The sequence below is a fragment of the Chelonoidis abingdonii genome, chromosome 7 (genome assembly GCF_003597395.2).
Source record: "Chelonoidis abingdonii isolate Lonesome George chromosome 7, CheloAbing_2.0, whole genome shotgun sequence".
Lineage (NCBI taxonomy): Eukaryota > Metazoa > Chordata > Testudines > Testudinidae > Chelonoidis > Chelonoidis abingdonii.
This window is the reverse complement of record NC_133775.1, coordinates 15,838,164-15,855,324: the sequence shown is the minus strand read 5'-3', so window position 1 is coordinate 15,855,324 and position 17,161 is coordinate 15,838,164. Positions and strand designations below refer to the sequence as shown.

Sequence of the window (17,161 nt, the reverse complement as noted above, 5' to 3'; positions counted from 1 at the left end):
ACATGGAGTTATATTGGTATATTGGTTTAAATTCACACCTTAGGAAAGTTATTCCACTATAATTTATATAGACAAGTCCTAAGTGTTTGCAGGTCTGGAACCCACAAATCTGTTTTCAGATTTTAATATGATTCCAAGCACCTGAATCCATATTAAGATGATAGTGTCGGTTAATTAAAGCATTCTCTTTTGTCTGGCTTTTAATGCTGTGAGATTCCTTTCTGTAGAACCCCAGGATCACCTTTGAAAGCCTGTGGCCACAGGGGAGAAGCTTTGAGTTATGTTTCCCAGGTGTAAAACTCAGGGTTTGGATCAGGAAGTGAGAACTTTTGTTTTGTGAGAGCCCAGAGAGATAGAGGTCCAAAACAGCTGTTTTGAGGGACAGGGTAGTGGTGCCTTGCTTGAGGTTTCCACAAAAGGAATTTTTCTGCAGTCTGTTACCACTTCTCTTCAAGAAAATAGAACATGTGTACATTCCATAAATAAACAAATCATACTGGAAAAATACCTGACTCCACATTGCCAGTTTTTGCTTCAAACAGGAAACTGATCTGCAAGAACTTGATTCAGCTACTGCCTGGCAACAGGGTAACACAGTGAATTGCACAGATCTAGTCCCAATTTTGCCTGAGGATCACCTTGGACAAGTCACTTGCCCTATCCTGCTTAGAATGGATCCTGTGATTCTGGTGCATAGGGGCAGGATTTGGAGAGCATAAGCAGTGAGAAGTGGATATCCTGTAAATCATGAAGTTTTGCTCTAAGACTCCCCTTCCCCATCCGCACTGACCTGCAAAAAGCATTTGGGGACAAGAAAAAGGTATGGGAACTCCTTTTATGAGGATCTGTTGGCAATTTCCACTGCACCATGTACAGGGATAATAGGTGCTTCAAAAAGATTCCATCCCTGAAGAAATAGTAGATGGGGAGCAGCTCCATGACCTGGGGCACCCCTGACATACAACCCAGCTTCCTAGGCTAGGTGAATTTCACCCCTGTGCAGAGAGTCAGCATAAAACCTATATGCCAGTTATTACATCAAAATAGGGCTTAATTGGGAGTCATCTGGTGCATAGCCTTCAAGCTGTCCTTCACAGGAGTGAATTGTATGTGCTAGGGCCTGAATTTGGGCCTTAACCTCAGTCTCTCCAGATGTAAAATGGGGATAATATTTACCCAACCTTTTAAAACTTTTTGAGGTCCTAAGATAAAAGAAACTATGCATGTATGTTCATTAAAATTCAAGAGCAACTACTGTATAAATGACTATAATGGCTTTTGATTTAGCTGTGTATTTAGAGAAAACCAGCACTTAATACATATCCAATTGTGCAACTGTATATGCCAGATTTTCACATAAGGAGACATTGAGTGTTGGTGTACGATAGAGATATCCTGTAATTATCTATGCTATATTTGCAGCTTGTCTGCTTTGGAATTTTAATGAGTAGGAATGTCATTCATGGACATTTTTAGAAACGCAGAGAGCATAATAGGACTTTAAGGCCCAATCTTGTATTTCTTGTACACTCCAAACACCTACTTTAACAGCTTTAGGTGAGCCAGACATGCAGGATCAGGCCCTTGTTTGTGCCATTCCTACATCCCATATGCCAGACACAGTTCAATGATACAATCAGAGAGACAAATAATAGCAGAGGAGAAATAAGAAATATGGAAAGGAGAAAATATGTGATTTCAGTTGAGATTTGAAATAAGATGGAAAGTCAGTGACATGGAAAGATGGAGAAAGTTTGTTTGAGAGGGTAGGTGATGTAAAGTAAAAAACTCTTATATGTGAGTTGAGGGACAGAGAGGAGGCCTGAGATAGATGAGGAGAGCAAGAAAGGCCGGGAGATAGAATGAGTCAAGGAAATATAAAGCAGATAATTATTCCAGAAGATATTGCACAGAGATATGCAAGTTTGAGGCTCAGTTCTTTGCTACTTGACTAACTGGGCCATGCCTTAGGGTGCAGGTAGAGACTTGTGTCAATCAGCAACAATTCCCCAGGTTGGTTTCAGGAGTGGAGCTGACAATCAAAAAATAAAAAAACCCAACAACCAAGCCCTGCCTGACGAGTGGCAATTTCATCCCCTGATGTCCTCTGTGGTAGCAGGGCCAGCTTAAGGCTGATTCCCCTGAATTTGGCCCCGCGCCTAAGAGGGCCCCACGCCCAGGCCTAAGAGGGCCCTATGCCCTAAAGAAGAGCACCTAACTTTTTAATTTTTACTCACCCGGCGGCGGTCCGGGTCTTCGGTGGCAGGTTCTTCACTTGGTCCGGGTCTTCGGTGGCATTTTGGTGGCAGGTCATTCAGTGCTGCAGAAGCAAGTGAAGGATCCGTCGCCGAAGTGCCGCCGAAAACCCGGACCACCGCTTCCTAAAGCCGGCCCTGTGTGATAGAGTAGACAGAATTTGATAGTATTGATTATAAAGGAAATTCTTTATTGAATCTGTTGGACACAGAGAAGACCATTTCATTCTTCCTGGCTTTCTAGCAACCAGGCTGGCTAGTGGCAGACATGATTGGACTGCTACTACAACCCCCCAGAAGGAGCTACATGCTTCTATTCTTGCTGGGAGGGAGAATTGTCACAGTAACATGGCTTTGAGGTTGGTAGTGAAGAGGGAAGAGTGAGGGATGAGGGGGTAGCTCAGGAAATCAAAAAAGCCTCTGTAGATGCCAGAAGAAAAAAAAATCATAAAATGAAATTTATGGCATGTAGCGAGCAGGGTCATTGCAAAGTGCTTGAGGCTCTGTCACGGAAGCAGTGGGACCAAGAACTGGGCTTTCACACCTTTCCCAGGGACAAGCCCTTTGTTTTCACAAAAAAAGGCCTCATGCCTGCCCGCGTGAGCTGCCCTGCAGTAGGCACTTACCCTGTCATTATCATACCTTCCACTTGCACCCATTTAGATGGCAAGGCACCTGCAGCACCTGCCTTTCAGGTCACATCCCCAGCTCCTTAGGCAGAGGAAGTTTGGGTGTTGGTATCTACATGTTAAAACGTGCTTCCTAGGTGGCAGAAAACAGCACGTTGGGCATGGGTGGCGGGTATAATAGGCCAGGACAGGCTAAGCCTCCGCTGGTGCAACCTCTGCTGACCTGCCACCAGATGCTTGGCTGTGGTGGCCCTGCCTGCGCTCCGCATCTTCCTGTCCCTGCTCTGCCCCTTCCCCAAGGTCCCCACTGTTTGCCACCTGGTGAGTCCCGCCTCTCCTCCACTTCACCCCCCTCTTGCTACCATCTCCCTCCCCCACAAGGCCCTCCATTTCCCCCCTCTCCTCCCCTCCCCTCCCGTCCCCTGCTTGCAGGTAGAGTGGGTGGGGTATGTGCAGTGAGGCAGAGTGGAGAGGAAGGAGGCACCAGGGGGGAGCCTGGGGGTGCAGTAGCCAGGTGTGGGGGTGAGGGGCTAGGTCTGGGGGCAGAATGCAAAGGCCCTGGGGTTGCGGTGATGGCGGGGGGAGGGGGTGAGACGGTCCTGGGGATGAGTGAGTGCAGGGCCCAGGCAGACACAGAGCACAGCTGCAGGGAAGGGGGGGTGGGGTTGGAGGGTGTCACAGCTCCCTGCTCTGGACTCGCCTGGTGTGCCCCCCATGCCCAGCCCATGCCTCCAACACAGAGGGGGCGGGGCTCCCTCTGGCTGTAGGGGAGCAGGTCCCTCCCAATCTCTCCGCCCAGATACAAAATGAGAGTTGGGGTCAGACACAAAAATAGCGCCTCTCCCAGGCGGAACAAGGCGTGAGGCGGAGCCTTCAGGTCAGAGGGCGGGGCTACAGCGAAGTGGGCGGAGCCAACATAGCAAAACAACACGGGGCTATTGTGAAGACAGAAGGGGGGCGGGGCCACGGGAGCAGCCGCCTTTCTCGTAGTGGCGCCTCCGCAGCCGAAGGCGGAGCCAGGGGGTGTGGGGCGGGGTCTCCATGAGGGGGGCCAGGGCCCGCGTGAGTCGGGGTGGCCCCAGCGCCACTTCCTGAGGCGGTGAGTACGGAGCGCTCCTGGCGTTCCCCAGCCGGGCGCCAGCGAGCCGCCCCCTCAGCGGGGCCACCCTGCGCCCGCCGCTCCGTCCCATCCAGACCGCGGCGTGTCAGGGTGGCTGGGCCTCGCCTGGGTCTGGCCGGGCTTCAGGCTGCGTCACCGTCTCTCTTCCGGCGTTTTATTTGGGCGGGGTTCCACGTTCCTGGGGGGCGGGGGTGTCAGGCGAGAGTTACTTCGTGGCAGTGGCTGTTGGGGCTCAGAAAGGGGAGGGCTTTGAAACACAAACTGTCGCCGTTGCTAGTCACACGTACGAAGTAAATAGCCTTCAGTCAAACTTCAGTTCTCAAGCAGCAGTTTTCTTACCTTGTTTCCCTGCAAATGTTTTTTTTTTTTTCTTTTTATCGATGGAAACATGGTTTGTTTGGTGGTTCATGTGTGTCTGGTGAAATCAACATTTCCTAATGGAAAAACCCAAATCCTCCCAAGCCTGGTAGTATGTTACTCAGGTGCCTTGTCAAGGTATCTGTTTGTAAGTGTATGGCCTAAGGGTTCCTAAAATGCTTGTTGCCCTAGTGTCTAGATGCTAAATTGCTTTAATATGAACAATGAACCTTGATGGGACAGGCTCCTGTCCTGCAAAATAAACTTTCTTTATGATGTTGCAGATTGAGTTTTCAGTAGTTTTGGAGTCTGCTCATTCTTGCACATTGAATGCACAACTGCAGAAAACTTTTTTTTTTTTTCCAAAGGTCCACATCAAATGGAGCTGCAGTAATAAACCCTGTTTATTAGGATAGCTTGCAAAAGTGTAATGCAGAGAGGAAGTGAAAGTTGCCTGCTTGACTGAAGTGTAAAAAGTTAGTAGTCTATGAAGTATATGAGATCTTTTGCTTTTTTTTGAATGGACAGTGAAGAGCCCTGGTTTCCCTACCAGGTCTGAAAACACCCAAATTATTGATACACAAAGCATGCTGCAGCAGCATAGCTTAATTGTTCAGTGAGGTTTTTCCTTGTGGAGAGGTGCTTTAGTGGCACCTTTGAGGGAGGTTCTGTGTCTGTCAGTTGACATTACATCAGCTTTGTTTCGTGTATGAAAGTAAATGCACCTAAAAAGCGTAATAGGTGCATTTTGTAAATTCAAAACTAGATAACAGAAGTATTTCTCCTCCTGACAGTAAAGAATACAAATATTCAAAATAAAGAGCAAAATCCACATCATAATATTGTTACTGGGTTTTTGTTTTTTTTTTTTTACACCTTCTGAATAAAGGACACCTGTAAGCAGGTATCCTTTGAAACAATCATTTTAATGTCTTATTTTCAAGAAAAAGAGACCATGAGGAATATATTTCCTACACTTTCAGTTGCAAAGTTTAATATCTTTTTGTGCAGTTTAAAACAGTGTTATAACAAGTACATAATAGAAGACCGGGTAGTAATTCTGAGACTGTTGGCAAACAAGAAGTAGGATATTTCTGTTCAGCTAAAGTGAATTCATAATTCAGGAATTGCTTTAGTTATATTTTTATGATCTCTACAATAAATTCTCTTTTGTTTCAGGGTGAATAAATAAGAGAGAAATGTATGCCATCTGCCGCTTAAAAATAGCTGGTAGGAACTGCATTTTATTTCGCTTAACTTCTCTGGCCGGTCAGGCAAAGTGCAATAATCTTTATAGGTCTTCAGTTGAAGCTTTGAATGGACATTGCCAGATTCAAGTGAATCATATAGTGAATAAATGCCAGCAGCTAGTTACAAGCAGCAACACCAGCTATTATTTTATGACTGGAAGCTCTAACTTCTACAGAAAATTTATTAATAAAAGCCAAAGATGTTTTTTGAATGCCAAGAATATAGAAGTGTGCACAAACATACACAATAGCTGTAGAAGTCCTTGTTTCCTGGCCTCTCAACCGTTAGTGGAAGACCTTGCATTATTCCGAAGTCTTGCTCCAGTGCAGTCCCCAAATCGCATTCCTGCATGGGATGTGCAGATCATCAGACTTTTTCACACATCATCATCATTTCAGGCTGCTCCAGTGCCTCTGTTGTGGATTATTCTTAAACCGGCTCAGAAGCTATTTGCTATCGTTCTTGGAAGGTAAAATACTGTTTTATTTTCTCTTACAGAGTAAGGCCCTATCCTTCAAAAATTTACATATGTGTTTAATGTTACGCACAGCGAGTAATCTCATTAATGTTAATGGGACTACTCTGTAAAGTTGAACGTTTATGTAAAGCTTGCAGGATTTCGGGTTATGGTTGAATTTTTGTTTTTGTTTTGTTTACCACAATAGAATCCATATACCAATCAGACTAAAATGGTTATAAACGGGGAGGACCTCTCTCCTGTGGTTTTGTTTTAGAAAATGCATCTGTTTCAGACCTTTACAATCAATCACTATTTATCCACAGCCTAACAAAATAAACACTTTTTTTTTTGTGCTGAGCACCCTCAATGAAAATCAAGGCCATAATGGCCAGTGATATGTTTGGCAAAGCCAAAATATCATGGTATCTATCTACTGAAAGAGTAGACATCATGCTTGCCAGAGATGTGGTCCGAGGCAAAAGCAGAAGCCAAGAACTTTGGCATACCTCAGCTGTCCCCTTCTCCACAACAAGCAGGAGAGTAGCTACTGTTGCTGACACGATTCTGACATGTTGACTTCAGGCTGGAGATAAAGTGGGGGTGCTCATTCTCTCTTGCTGCATCGTAAGCTGAATTTACAAATGAGCCACATGATTTAAGTTGGATTCTGATTGTGCAGCTCTTGCCCAGAAATACAAATTCATTCTCTCCTATATGCGTAGTGAGATTCAATATATGCATCCTTTTGTATGTATACCTCTACCCCGATATAACGTGACCCGATATAACATGAATTTGGATATAATGTGGTAAAGCAGCGCTTCGGGGGAGCGGGCTGCGTGGTCCGGCGGATCAAAGCAAGTTTGATATTATGCAGTTTCACCTATAACGCAGTAAGATTTTTTTGGCTGCCGAGAACAGCATTACATCCGGATAGAGGTGTACTTATTTTTGATCAGCCTTGCTGATTGTGTCTTGCAAATCGATTCAAGGAGGGTGACCATTCCTTCAGATGTTCTCAAACAAAAATCTCAACATGCTGTTTTTAACCAGATCAAAAAGATAAAGGTTGGAATGGTTCCCATTCAAAAAGGAAGCATCTACCTTGTGAGACATTCCTGTTCCTTGAGGGAAATATTACCCTGAACTGACAGAATACATATTACTTAATGGTACTCTTGACTCTTTCATCCCAGGATTTCCTAGCACTTTATAAATGTTAATGTATACAGCCTCTCCTCACTTTTGTGAGGCACTATACCCACTTTACAATGTAAAATGTTTGTGTCTTGCAGGAGCATCAGAAAATGGTGGAAGGCGCTGCCTCCTAACAAACGGGAACTTTTTAAAGGAAGTGTAAGAAAAAACAAATGGAAGATAGTTGTGGGTCTGTGTAGCTTGGCAGTTTTATTTATTATGTTTTATTTTACTCACTTGGAGGAGACACCAATCACTGGGCGTGCTCGACTGTTGGTATTTGGGAAGGAACATTTTATGGCATTGTCAGAGATGGAGTATGATATGGTGAGTTGTTTGAAAGAAAGCAAGCCCTCCCCATTTCACACACACAAAAAACATGTTCCTGTTCACTGATGTGTGTCACAACCATGATTGGGCTCCCCCTTATGGCCCCTCATTAGCCTTCTGTATGGGTGACATATTGGACCCATCTGCTCTTAGCCTTCCCTTTGTCTGGGTAGGCTCTAGCACTGTCTCTTTCTTTGGCTACACTGGCTCATTTTCTGGGCACAACCTTGGTCTGTTACCTATTCATGGAAGTGGGACCTCATTGTTTGGCTGTCCTAAGCCCCCAGGTCAGTGCAGATCCCTCAAGCCAGCCCACTAGTTTAAACACACCCTTTCCCAAAGCTTCAACCTTGTGGTCACTTTGATTTATAGTTTACTTCTCTAGGGTCACATGATAGTGAAAACATATAAAACACAGTCTTTATGACGATTTCTAATATTATGACTCATTACTTTAGATAGCACATGAGAGGGAAAAATCTAAGTAAAAATAAAATGCCTATGTGCTGTTCCCTGCCTAAGTTTCCTTACCGCTCTTGAGCCTTTTGCGGGATTTGGTCAGAGTACTCTAGGGCGGGGGTTCTCAACCTTCTTCTTTCTGAGCCCCACTCCCAGCGTGCTATAAAACCTCCATGGCCTAACCTCTGTCACAACAGCTCTTTTTCTGCATATAAAAACCAGGGCTGGCATTAGGGGGTAGGAAGCTGGGGAACTGCCCGGGGCCACAGGGTCCCCTGCGAAGCTATATTGATCAGGCTTCAGCTTCAGTCCCAGATGGCAGGGCTCAGGGCCTTAGGCTTCAGCCCCATGCAGTGAGGCTTTGGCTTTCTGCCCTGGATCCTAGCGAGTCTAATACTGGCCCAGCTTGGCGGCCCCCCTGAAACCTGCTTGCTGTCTCCTGGGGGCCCCAGACCCCTGATTGAGAACCTCTCTGCTCTACGGTAAGCATGGTCCTACTCCTGCACAAAGCTTCTCTGAATCGTCCGTGAGGCAGTGTCAGTGTCCTGCAGCCAGCTTCCTTCTGCTCTCTCCCCACGAAGGTCAATGATTTTTGGATATTAATTAAGCTATATTAATACAATCATTTGGTGTAAATGGAAATATTACTTTGCACTGTATGTAATTGTTCGGTTTTATTACATCCGATACAAAACAGTTAGCCTAGAGTTTTGAAAAACTGAGCTCTACTGCTTTCCTTGGATGATTGACTTGGTATATAAAAGAGTATATGAGAACTGGATTGTTAATATATTGTCTGGAACAAAACTTTTACTGTGATACACTTACATGCCATATCAGTGTAGCAGTTAGCCTCCAGACTGCATTCTTTATTCTGTATAGACCTCAACAAATTCTCTCTTTCAGTGGATGGAACAGTTTAAAGATAAGATGTTATCCGAGATAGACCCTCGCTATCAGGTAGTGAAAAAAGTTATTGGTCATCTATCTGAAAGCAACCAGGACATCCCGCAGGTGTCGGACTTCAAGTGGGTTATCCATGTAGTGGAAGAACCAGGCATAAATGCTTTTGTACTTCCAGTAAGTAAAATCCAAAAGCAAAAGTAAGCAGTATTGAAGAATGCAACTTGTTTACACAGTTTCTATGCTATATTATGATGTGTGGCTTTTTTTTTTTCTTTTTACTCACAGAATGGACAAGTATTTGTTTTCACTGGTTTGCTAAATGCGGTGTCAGATATTCACCAGCTCTCTTTCATTTTGGGCCATGAAATAGCTCATGCTGTATTGGGACATGCAGTAAGTACTATTTTTTAAAAAAAACAAGTTAATATATAAACCAAAGTCTCAGGCCGCTTCCTCAAACTGAATAAAGACTTTGGTTTAAAGGTTGATTGTCCTGATCCTGCACATATTACTGTGCTATTTTAATCAGTGTTAGCGCTATACCTGCTAGTGAATGTTGACAGGATTGGTCCCTAAGAGAGGCTTCCATTCCATTACAAAATAGCAGTTAGGATTTGACCCTGAGAGATGCAGGCTTTTGGAGTTGCAGGTGCTCAGCACTTTACAAAATTGAGCCTTAGTCCTTCTAAACTTTTTGAATCCATAGATGCATTTAAAATGTCTTCTAAATTGCACGATACTTGCAGTTCAGTAGCAAAGCCCTAAAATTCATAATTAGTTTTTAAGATTGTTGGATTGGACTCTGTTTGCAGATAACTGAGAGTGGTTGCAAATGTGAGCATGTACCACCTTGTGTATATCCCAAGCCCTAATGTGTTCATGGATGAACTGGTAGTTCAGCACCATTTTTCATGCACGAAACATGTGTAATGATCTTTCACATTTTGCAGGTCCAGCTTTGAAAAAACAGGTTTGAAATAAAATCTTGGCCCAAGGTGTTCTAGATGAAGATATGTTATCCACACTGCTGCTTGTCTAAACAGAAAAACTAGGTCATTATAAGGTGTAGCTGCATCTGTACCCAAACCATTCCTTTCTTTTAATGCAAGATCTGCAGTCTTTTGTATCTGTACTTTCCCATCCACTCTCAAAACTCATAAACTTTCAACATAAAACTCCCCATAATGTTCCAAGGTTATGCTAGAGCTAGGTAAATGGCTCTCAAAAGCATTTGCAAACAAACCAACTGATTTGTTTCACTGGCACCTGCAAACACTTCATTGAACAAGAAGATTCGTGCCAGAAGTGCTTGTGATTATTTGAGCAGTTAAAAATATTCATGGCTAATTCTGAGTAGGGAAAAGGGAACTTATCCTCTTGTTATAAAGCCTCAGTCATCCAATCAGGACCTGAGATACCATGTGACTTAAGTAACCAGTTTCTTTGAGTAAAGAACCAAACCTCGCACAAACTGTTCACTAAGCAGAGAAAAAAATTGTGACCCAGACAACAGATTTGTATATGATCACATCCAGAAGAAGGGTCTCGATTCATCTGAAAAATAGTCGTGACTAGTAGTTTTACTAGTTCTAATTCATTTAGTGGAAAGTTGCTACACAACTGTGATTAGTGCATTTGGGGAACAAATATAACAAGGGATAGCAATATTCCCTTGGGGCTATTACTTGGGAGGGAGAAGTTATGCTGAATTATCCCTTTTTGATAGCATTGCACCTATGAAGAGGAGAACGGAGAAATGAGAGCTGCAGTTTTTGAGAGAGAAGCAACAGCTCTAACTATTGGAATAGTTTTACATTGTAACAGAATTTAATTTAAAGATTAAAATTGGCAAAATTGATGGAATTTGGGAGGAAAGTGGTCTTGGTGGTTAGGGAATTAGCCTGTATCTTGGTAGATCTGAATTCAAGTCCCTTCCCTGCTACAGATTCCTTATGTGAACTTGGGAAGTCACTTACTCACACGGTGTCTCAGTCCTCATTTGTAAAACAGGGATATCACTGCCCTACTTCACAGAGGTATTGTGTGGAAGTATGTTAGATTGAGAAGTGCTCATATTACAGTGATCAAGGCCTATAATTTGGTGGACCACTCACTGGCCAGTATGTCAAGTAAAGCTCTCGTCAGGAGAAGAATTTCAGTTCATTTTTTCAGGGATGTGTTTGTCGCCAAAATAGTCCAACACAAATCAAAACAAAAAAGTCAAGTCTGGCTGCCTGGTTCAAAGCCTCTTCCACATAAGGATGTTGTCTTTGCCCATACACTTTCTCTCTTCAGCTAGGCTGGTATGGAAAGCCTGTTTCTTAGTCTTTTTTTCCTGTCACTCGGTCTCCTGCAGACGCCTATGTACTCTGAGCAAGTCTCTCCCTCTGTGTTGCTTGTGAGTCTTTTTTTTGAGGGCCAGGTTGTCTGCAGGCTATCACCTGATACCTGGTCTAAATCATCTCGCCTAAGAGAAGAGAATTATTCGCAGTTGGGGCTAAGTCCACTTTTCTTAAAGGGTTATCCCACCCTGTGATGGCATATATGTACCTAAGATAGAAAATAACTATCTGTCTTAAATTCAGAAATAATGCATGCAAGCAAGATCCAAGGGTAATTGATTGAAAACTTCACTGTTTTTGTTTTCAGGCAGAGAAAGCCAGTCTGGTACATTTCTTGGATTTCCTGTCGCTTATCTTGCTCACTATGATTTGGGCAGTCTGTCCTCGAGATAGTCTGGCAGTTGTAGGCCAGTGGATCCAGACCAAGTTGCAGGAGGTAAGGTGGAGGCTGTGGCATTGTTGTACTTGCTTCATTTATTCAACACCTGCTTCAGTATGCCACACACTGACACTTTTTCTATAAATGCAGCTGAATATACTTTCTACTATTATTCAGGTAAGTTGTCATTTCTTAGTCATTTGGAAAACATTCAATTTGTAGTACTGGAGTATTGCAGTGCCACCCAACTCTCTGTCTAAGAGGGGAGAGCTCAGAGTTATAACTGTATAATAGAACGAGGAGTACTTGTGGCACCTTAGAAACTAACAAATTTATTTGAGCATAAGCTTTCCTGGGCTAAAACCCACTTCATTGGATGCATGCAGAGGAAAATACAGTAGGAAGATACTACTGTAGGAAGATATGTGAGAGAACATGAAAAAATGGGTGTTACCGTAGCAACTGTAACAAGAGTAATCAATTAAGGTGAGCTATCATCAGCAGGATTTAAAAAAGGTTTTTAGTGATAATCAGTATGGCCCATTTCCAGCAGTTGACAAGAAGGTGTGAGTAACAGTAGGGGGGAAAAATTGACATGAGAAAATAGTTTTTACTTTGTGTAATGACCCCTCCGCTCCGAGTCTTTATTCAAGCCTAGTTTAATGGTGTCCTGTTTGCAAATTAATTCCAATTCTGCAGTTTCTCATTGGAGTCTGTTTCTGAAGCTTTCTTTTGTTGGAGTATTCTGATTTTGAGGTCTGTAATCGAGTGACCAGGGAGGATGAAGTGTTCTCCTACTGGTTTTTGAACATTATAATTCTTGACGTCTGATTTTGTGTCCATTTATTCTTTTGCGTAGAGACTGTCTCGTTTTGCCAATGAACGTGGCAGAGGGGCATTGCTGGCACATGATGGCATATATCACATTGGTAGATGTGCAGGTGCATGAGCCTCTGATAGTGTGGCTGATGTGATTAGGTTCTATGATGGTGTCCCCTGAATAGATGTGTGGACAGAGTTGGCAACGGGCTTTGTTGCAAAGATAGGTTCCTGGGTTAGTGTTTTTTGTTGTGTGGTTGCTGATGAATAGTTGCTTCAGATTGGGGGGCTGTCTGTAAGCGAGGACTGGCCTGTCTCCCAAGATCTGTCAGAGTGATGGATCGTCCTTCAGGATAGGTTGTAGATCCTTGATGATGCACTGGAGAGGTTTTAGTTGGGGGCTGAAGGTGATGGCTAGTGAGGTTCTCTTTCTTTCTTTGTTGGGCCTGTCCTGTAGTAGGTGACTTATGGGTACTCTTCTGGCTCTGTCAGTCTATTTCTTCACTTCAGCAGGTAGGTATTGTAGTTGTAAGAAAGCTTGATAGAGATCTTGTAGGTATTTGTCTCTGTCTGAGGGGTTGGAGCAAATGCGGTTGTACTTTAGAGCTCGGCAGTAGACAATGGATCATGTGGTGTGAGCTGGATGAAAGTTGGAGGCATGTAGGTAAGTATAGTGGTCAGTAGGGTTACGGTATAGGGTGGTGTTTATGTGGTCATCGCTTATTAGCACAGTAGTGTCCAGGAAGTGGATCTCTTGTGTGAACTGGTCCAGGCTGAGGTTGATGGTGGGATGGAAATTGTTGAAATCATGGTGGAATTCTTCAAGGGCTTCTTTTCCATGGGTCCTGATGACGAAGATGTCATCAGCGTAGCACAAGTAGGTTAGGGGACAAGAGCTGAGGAAGCATTGTTCTAAGTCAGCCATAAAAATGTTGGCATACTGTGGGGCCGTGCAGGTACCCATAGCAGTGCTGCTGACTTGAAGGTATACATTGTCCCAAATGTGAAATAGTTGTGGGTGAGGTCAAAGTCACAAAGTTCAGCCACCAGGTTTGCTGTGACATTATCGGGGATACTGTTCCTGATGGCTTGTAGTCTATCTTTGTGTGGAATGTTGGTGTAGAGGGCTTCTGCATCCATAGTGGCCAGGATGGTGTTTTCTGGAAGGTGACCAATGCATTGTTGTTTCCTCAGGAAATCAGTGATGTCTCGAAGATAGCTAGGAGTGCTGGTAGTGTTGGGTCTGAAGAGAAAGTCTACATAGCCAGACAGTCCTGCTGTCAGGGTGCCAGTGCCTGAGATGATGGGTCGTCCGGGATTTCCAGGTTTATGGGTAGCAGATAGGAGTATTCTATTCAGAGTTCTAGGGGTGTGTCTGCAGATTTGTTCTTGTCCTTTTTCAGGGAGTTTCTTGAGCAGATAGTGTAATTTCTTTTGGTAACCCTCAGTGGGATCAGAGGGTAAAGGCCTGGATAATGTGGTGTTGCAGAGCTGCCTAGCAGCCTCTCGTTCATATCCCGACCTATTTATGATGATGACAGCACCTCCTTTGTCAGCCTTTTTGATTACGATGTCAAAGTTGTTCTTGAGGCTGTGGATGGCATTGTGTTCTGCATGGCTGAGGTTATGGGATAAGTGATGCTGCTTTTCTACAATTTTAGCCCGTGCACATCGGCGGAAGCATTCTATGTAGAAGTCCAGTCTGTTTCGACCTTCAGGAGGAGTCCACGCAGAATAAATTTGTTAGTCTCTAAGGTGCCACAAGTACTCCTCGTTCTTTTTGCTGCTACACACTAACGTGGCTGCTACTCTGAAACCTGTCAGCTGTATAATAGAGATTTGGGGTTTTTTGTGGGAGCTATATTTTTATAAATAATTTCTAATATTTCTGCTTCATCTGATGCTGTATTGTGACTTAACTCTTGTAATATTTCAAATATTTAGTAAAGAATTTACTGTTCGTAGCTTAGGAAGAGCCCAATTCCAAATTGTGTAGCAGAGGGTCAGCCTACAAAACTAATCTGCAGCGTATTAGCACTTGTGAATTAGAACCTGGGGATGTTCAATATCCCATTTAATCTTAGTTTGCCTTTTCAAAATAATTGACATTTAAGGTTCTATTTTTCTGCATTTGACAGCTGTTTTCTTTAGTTTGTCAGAATTGTGTGAAATGACTGTGTTTACGGATGTTTATTATTATTTTTATTATTATTATATTTTGTTAATTAGAAGTCTGTTTCCCCGCAATTTAATAAAATTCAGGATCTAAGTCGGAGGTGGGCAAACTATGGTCCTCGGGCCACATCCGGCCCGTGGGACCCTCCTGCCTAGCCCCTGAGCTCCTGGCCCGGGTGGCTAGCCCCCAGCCCCTCCCTCGCTATTCCCTCTCCCACGCAGCCACAGTTCACTCTGCCACCAGCGCAATGCTCTGGGCGGCAGGGTGGCGAGCTCCTGGGGCAGCACAGCTGCAGAGCCGCGGCCTTGACCTGGTGCTCTGTGCTGCACGGTGGTGTGGCTGGTTCTAGCCAGGTGGCACGGCTGCCTGTTTTGGTGCTCTAGGCGGTGTGGCTGTAGCGCCAGCGGCCACCGGTGCTCCAGGCAGCGCAGTAAGGGGGCAGGAAGCAGGGGGAGTTGGATAGAAGGCAGGGGAGTTCCGGGTGGTGGGCAGGGGGTCGGGGTGTGGATAGGGGTCAGGGCGGTCAGAGGGCAGGGAACACGGGTTGAATGGGGGCAGGGATGCCCGGGGGGGCCGTCAGGAATAAGAGGAGGAGTTGGATGGGGTGGCGGTTCTAGGGGTGGTCAGGGAGCGGGTGGTGGTGGATGGGGCTGGAATCCTGGGGGGGCCATCAGGGAACGAGGAGGTTGAATGGGGCAGGAGTCCGGGAAGGCCGTCAGGGGATGAGAAGCAGGGAGGGTCGGATAGGGGGTGGGGAGGCACAGCCCCCCCTAACCGACCCTCCATACAATTTCCAAAACCCAGTGCAATCCTCAGGCCAAAAAGTTTGCCCGCCCCGATCTAGCTCCTGTTTTAAAGCAAATAGTGCACTATAAAGAATCCAGTGAAATGTATGTAGTCCCTCCAACATAAATATCAATAAAATAAAACTTGGAGTTCGTATGGTGCCACATTCCTCCTGATAACTAATTCATTGTGTGCATCTGCCCAGTTATTCAGCTACTTCTTATGTAAAGCATTTTTGGGGGAATTTTGCATGTCATAACATTTTTTATCAGCCTTGAAATAAAGACACTTATTCCCTGTGATTCTTCTCCTGTTACCCAATGGTTCTTCAAAACAAAAACAAATATAACCAGTCTGTGCTGTGATATCTACCCATCAATCTGGGAGCTATAGACTTTGAACTTAAATTATTATAACAGAGGCTGGATGTTTGTAGAAGCATCTTAAAAGCCAGCACTAAATGCCAGCAAATGATCTAGAGACCAAAGTTTGAGAAATGTTGAGTTACTGTGACTGAGCTCTGACAAAAGTCTGTTTGGTTTCTGAGACCGAACTCCCTGTTGGAGCATGGAATATGGAGAGAGACAGCTGAGGTAAAAGTAAATTTGCAAAACTTTATTCCACAGTCTAAGGCTTCTTCAAAACTAGTTGAGTAGGGAGAGAGGCTTTTGTTAAGGGGAAGTTTTGTTAAAAGCACGATCTTTCCTTCTGGATTCACCCACGTCCTTGCAAAATCCTCCTGCCTCCCACTCAGTGTCTAGCTGTCATACTTACCAGAGCAGTTTTTTTCCCCCATCCACCCTCAAGTGTGTATCTCTCTGCTTTTGTCTGTCTGCCGCCTTATGTTTTTCTAGATAATAGCAACCTGGCCCGCCCTTGTTGTTGTCCATGCAATATTCCCCCTCTTGTGTGAGTTGTTTTAGCCACCTTGTCTGACCAGTTTAAGCTGCATTATGAGTTCTTCCTCTTGCGTACCTCCCCAGGAACATCATCCTTACTATAAATATTTGTATTCTCATTGCGCCTAGGAGCCCAATTTATGGACTTGCTGGTTGTTGTACAAACAGAACAAAAGAACATCTCTACCACAAATTTTACAGCTTACCTATCACTGTAAAAAAGTTCCACTCATTCTTCCAGGTTATTCTGTTCCCTCTGTCTTCTGATACAGCAAATGAGCACAGATTTTGTTTGCTTTTATACCAGAAGTTGTTCTAATTGACTTTAGTTTAAGGAATTGCTCACAAAAGAGCAGAAAATTAAGGTAATTTGGGTTTTACTCCCCATGTGACTACATTAGTATGCACAAATAGAACACTTCTTTTTCTCTCTTCCCTCCCCTCCCTGCTCTCTAACCTGCTACACATGGTTTGTATTTCCTGAGCTAACTGAGGTGTTGAGATTTTTGATTCTTTAACACACACAACCATTCTTTAACACACACAACCATTGTCAGTGTCTCTAACTCCATGTCAGTCACTCTGTCTAATGCCCTTCAGGTAGTTTTGAAGGGAGAGTTGGCAGATCTTCTCTTTCATTCCAGCATGCCCATACATTTAAAAAAAGCACACAATCAAATCATTTGTCAGTGGCAGATGATTACCCACAGCCTATTAAATGCCTTGAGGCCCAACCGCCTAGCTGCTTCATGTGGCTACTGCCAAGGCTTATTAGGCAGAAGCAGAAAAGAAAATC

General features: G+C 44.2%; 1 protein-coding gene across 6 annotated transcripts in view; it reads left to right on the top strand.

Annotated features, from left to right (window-relative positions):
- Positions 1–3,813: 3,813 nt before the first annotated feature.
- The window catches only part of OMA1 (OMA1 zinc metallopeptidase), a 32,776-nt gene continuing 19,428 nt past the window's right edge, over positions 3,814–17,161 (top strand). For 2 of the 6 annotated variants that reach the window (XM_075067640.1, XM_032803118.2), the window contains exons 1-7: positions 3,838–3,983; positions 5,541–6,081; positions 7,368–7,428; positions 7,513–7,596; positions 8,965–9,138; positions 9,250–9,357; positions 11,614–11,742. In XM_075067640.1, coding sequence (XP_074923741.1) covers positions 5,561–6,081; positions 7,368–7,428; positions 7,513–7,596; positions 8,965–9,138; positions 9,250–9,357; positions 11,614–11,742 — 1,077 coding nt within the window. In that variant the 5' untranslated portion in view covers positions 3,838–3,983; positions 5,541–5,560. Of the gene's footprint in view, positions 3,984–5,540; positions 6,082–7,367; positions 7,597–8,964; positions 9,139–9,249; positions 9,358–11,613; positions 11,743–14,165; positions 14,705–17,161 lie in introns of those variants that run through there. The other 4 variants (XM_032803121.2, XM_032803120.2, XM_075067641.1 and 1 more) reach the window with 3 other exon arrangements.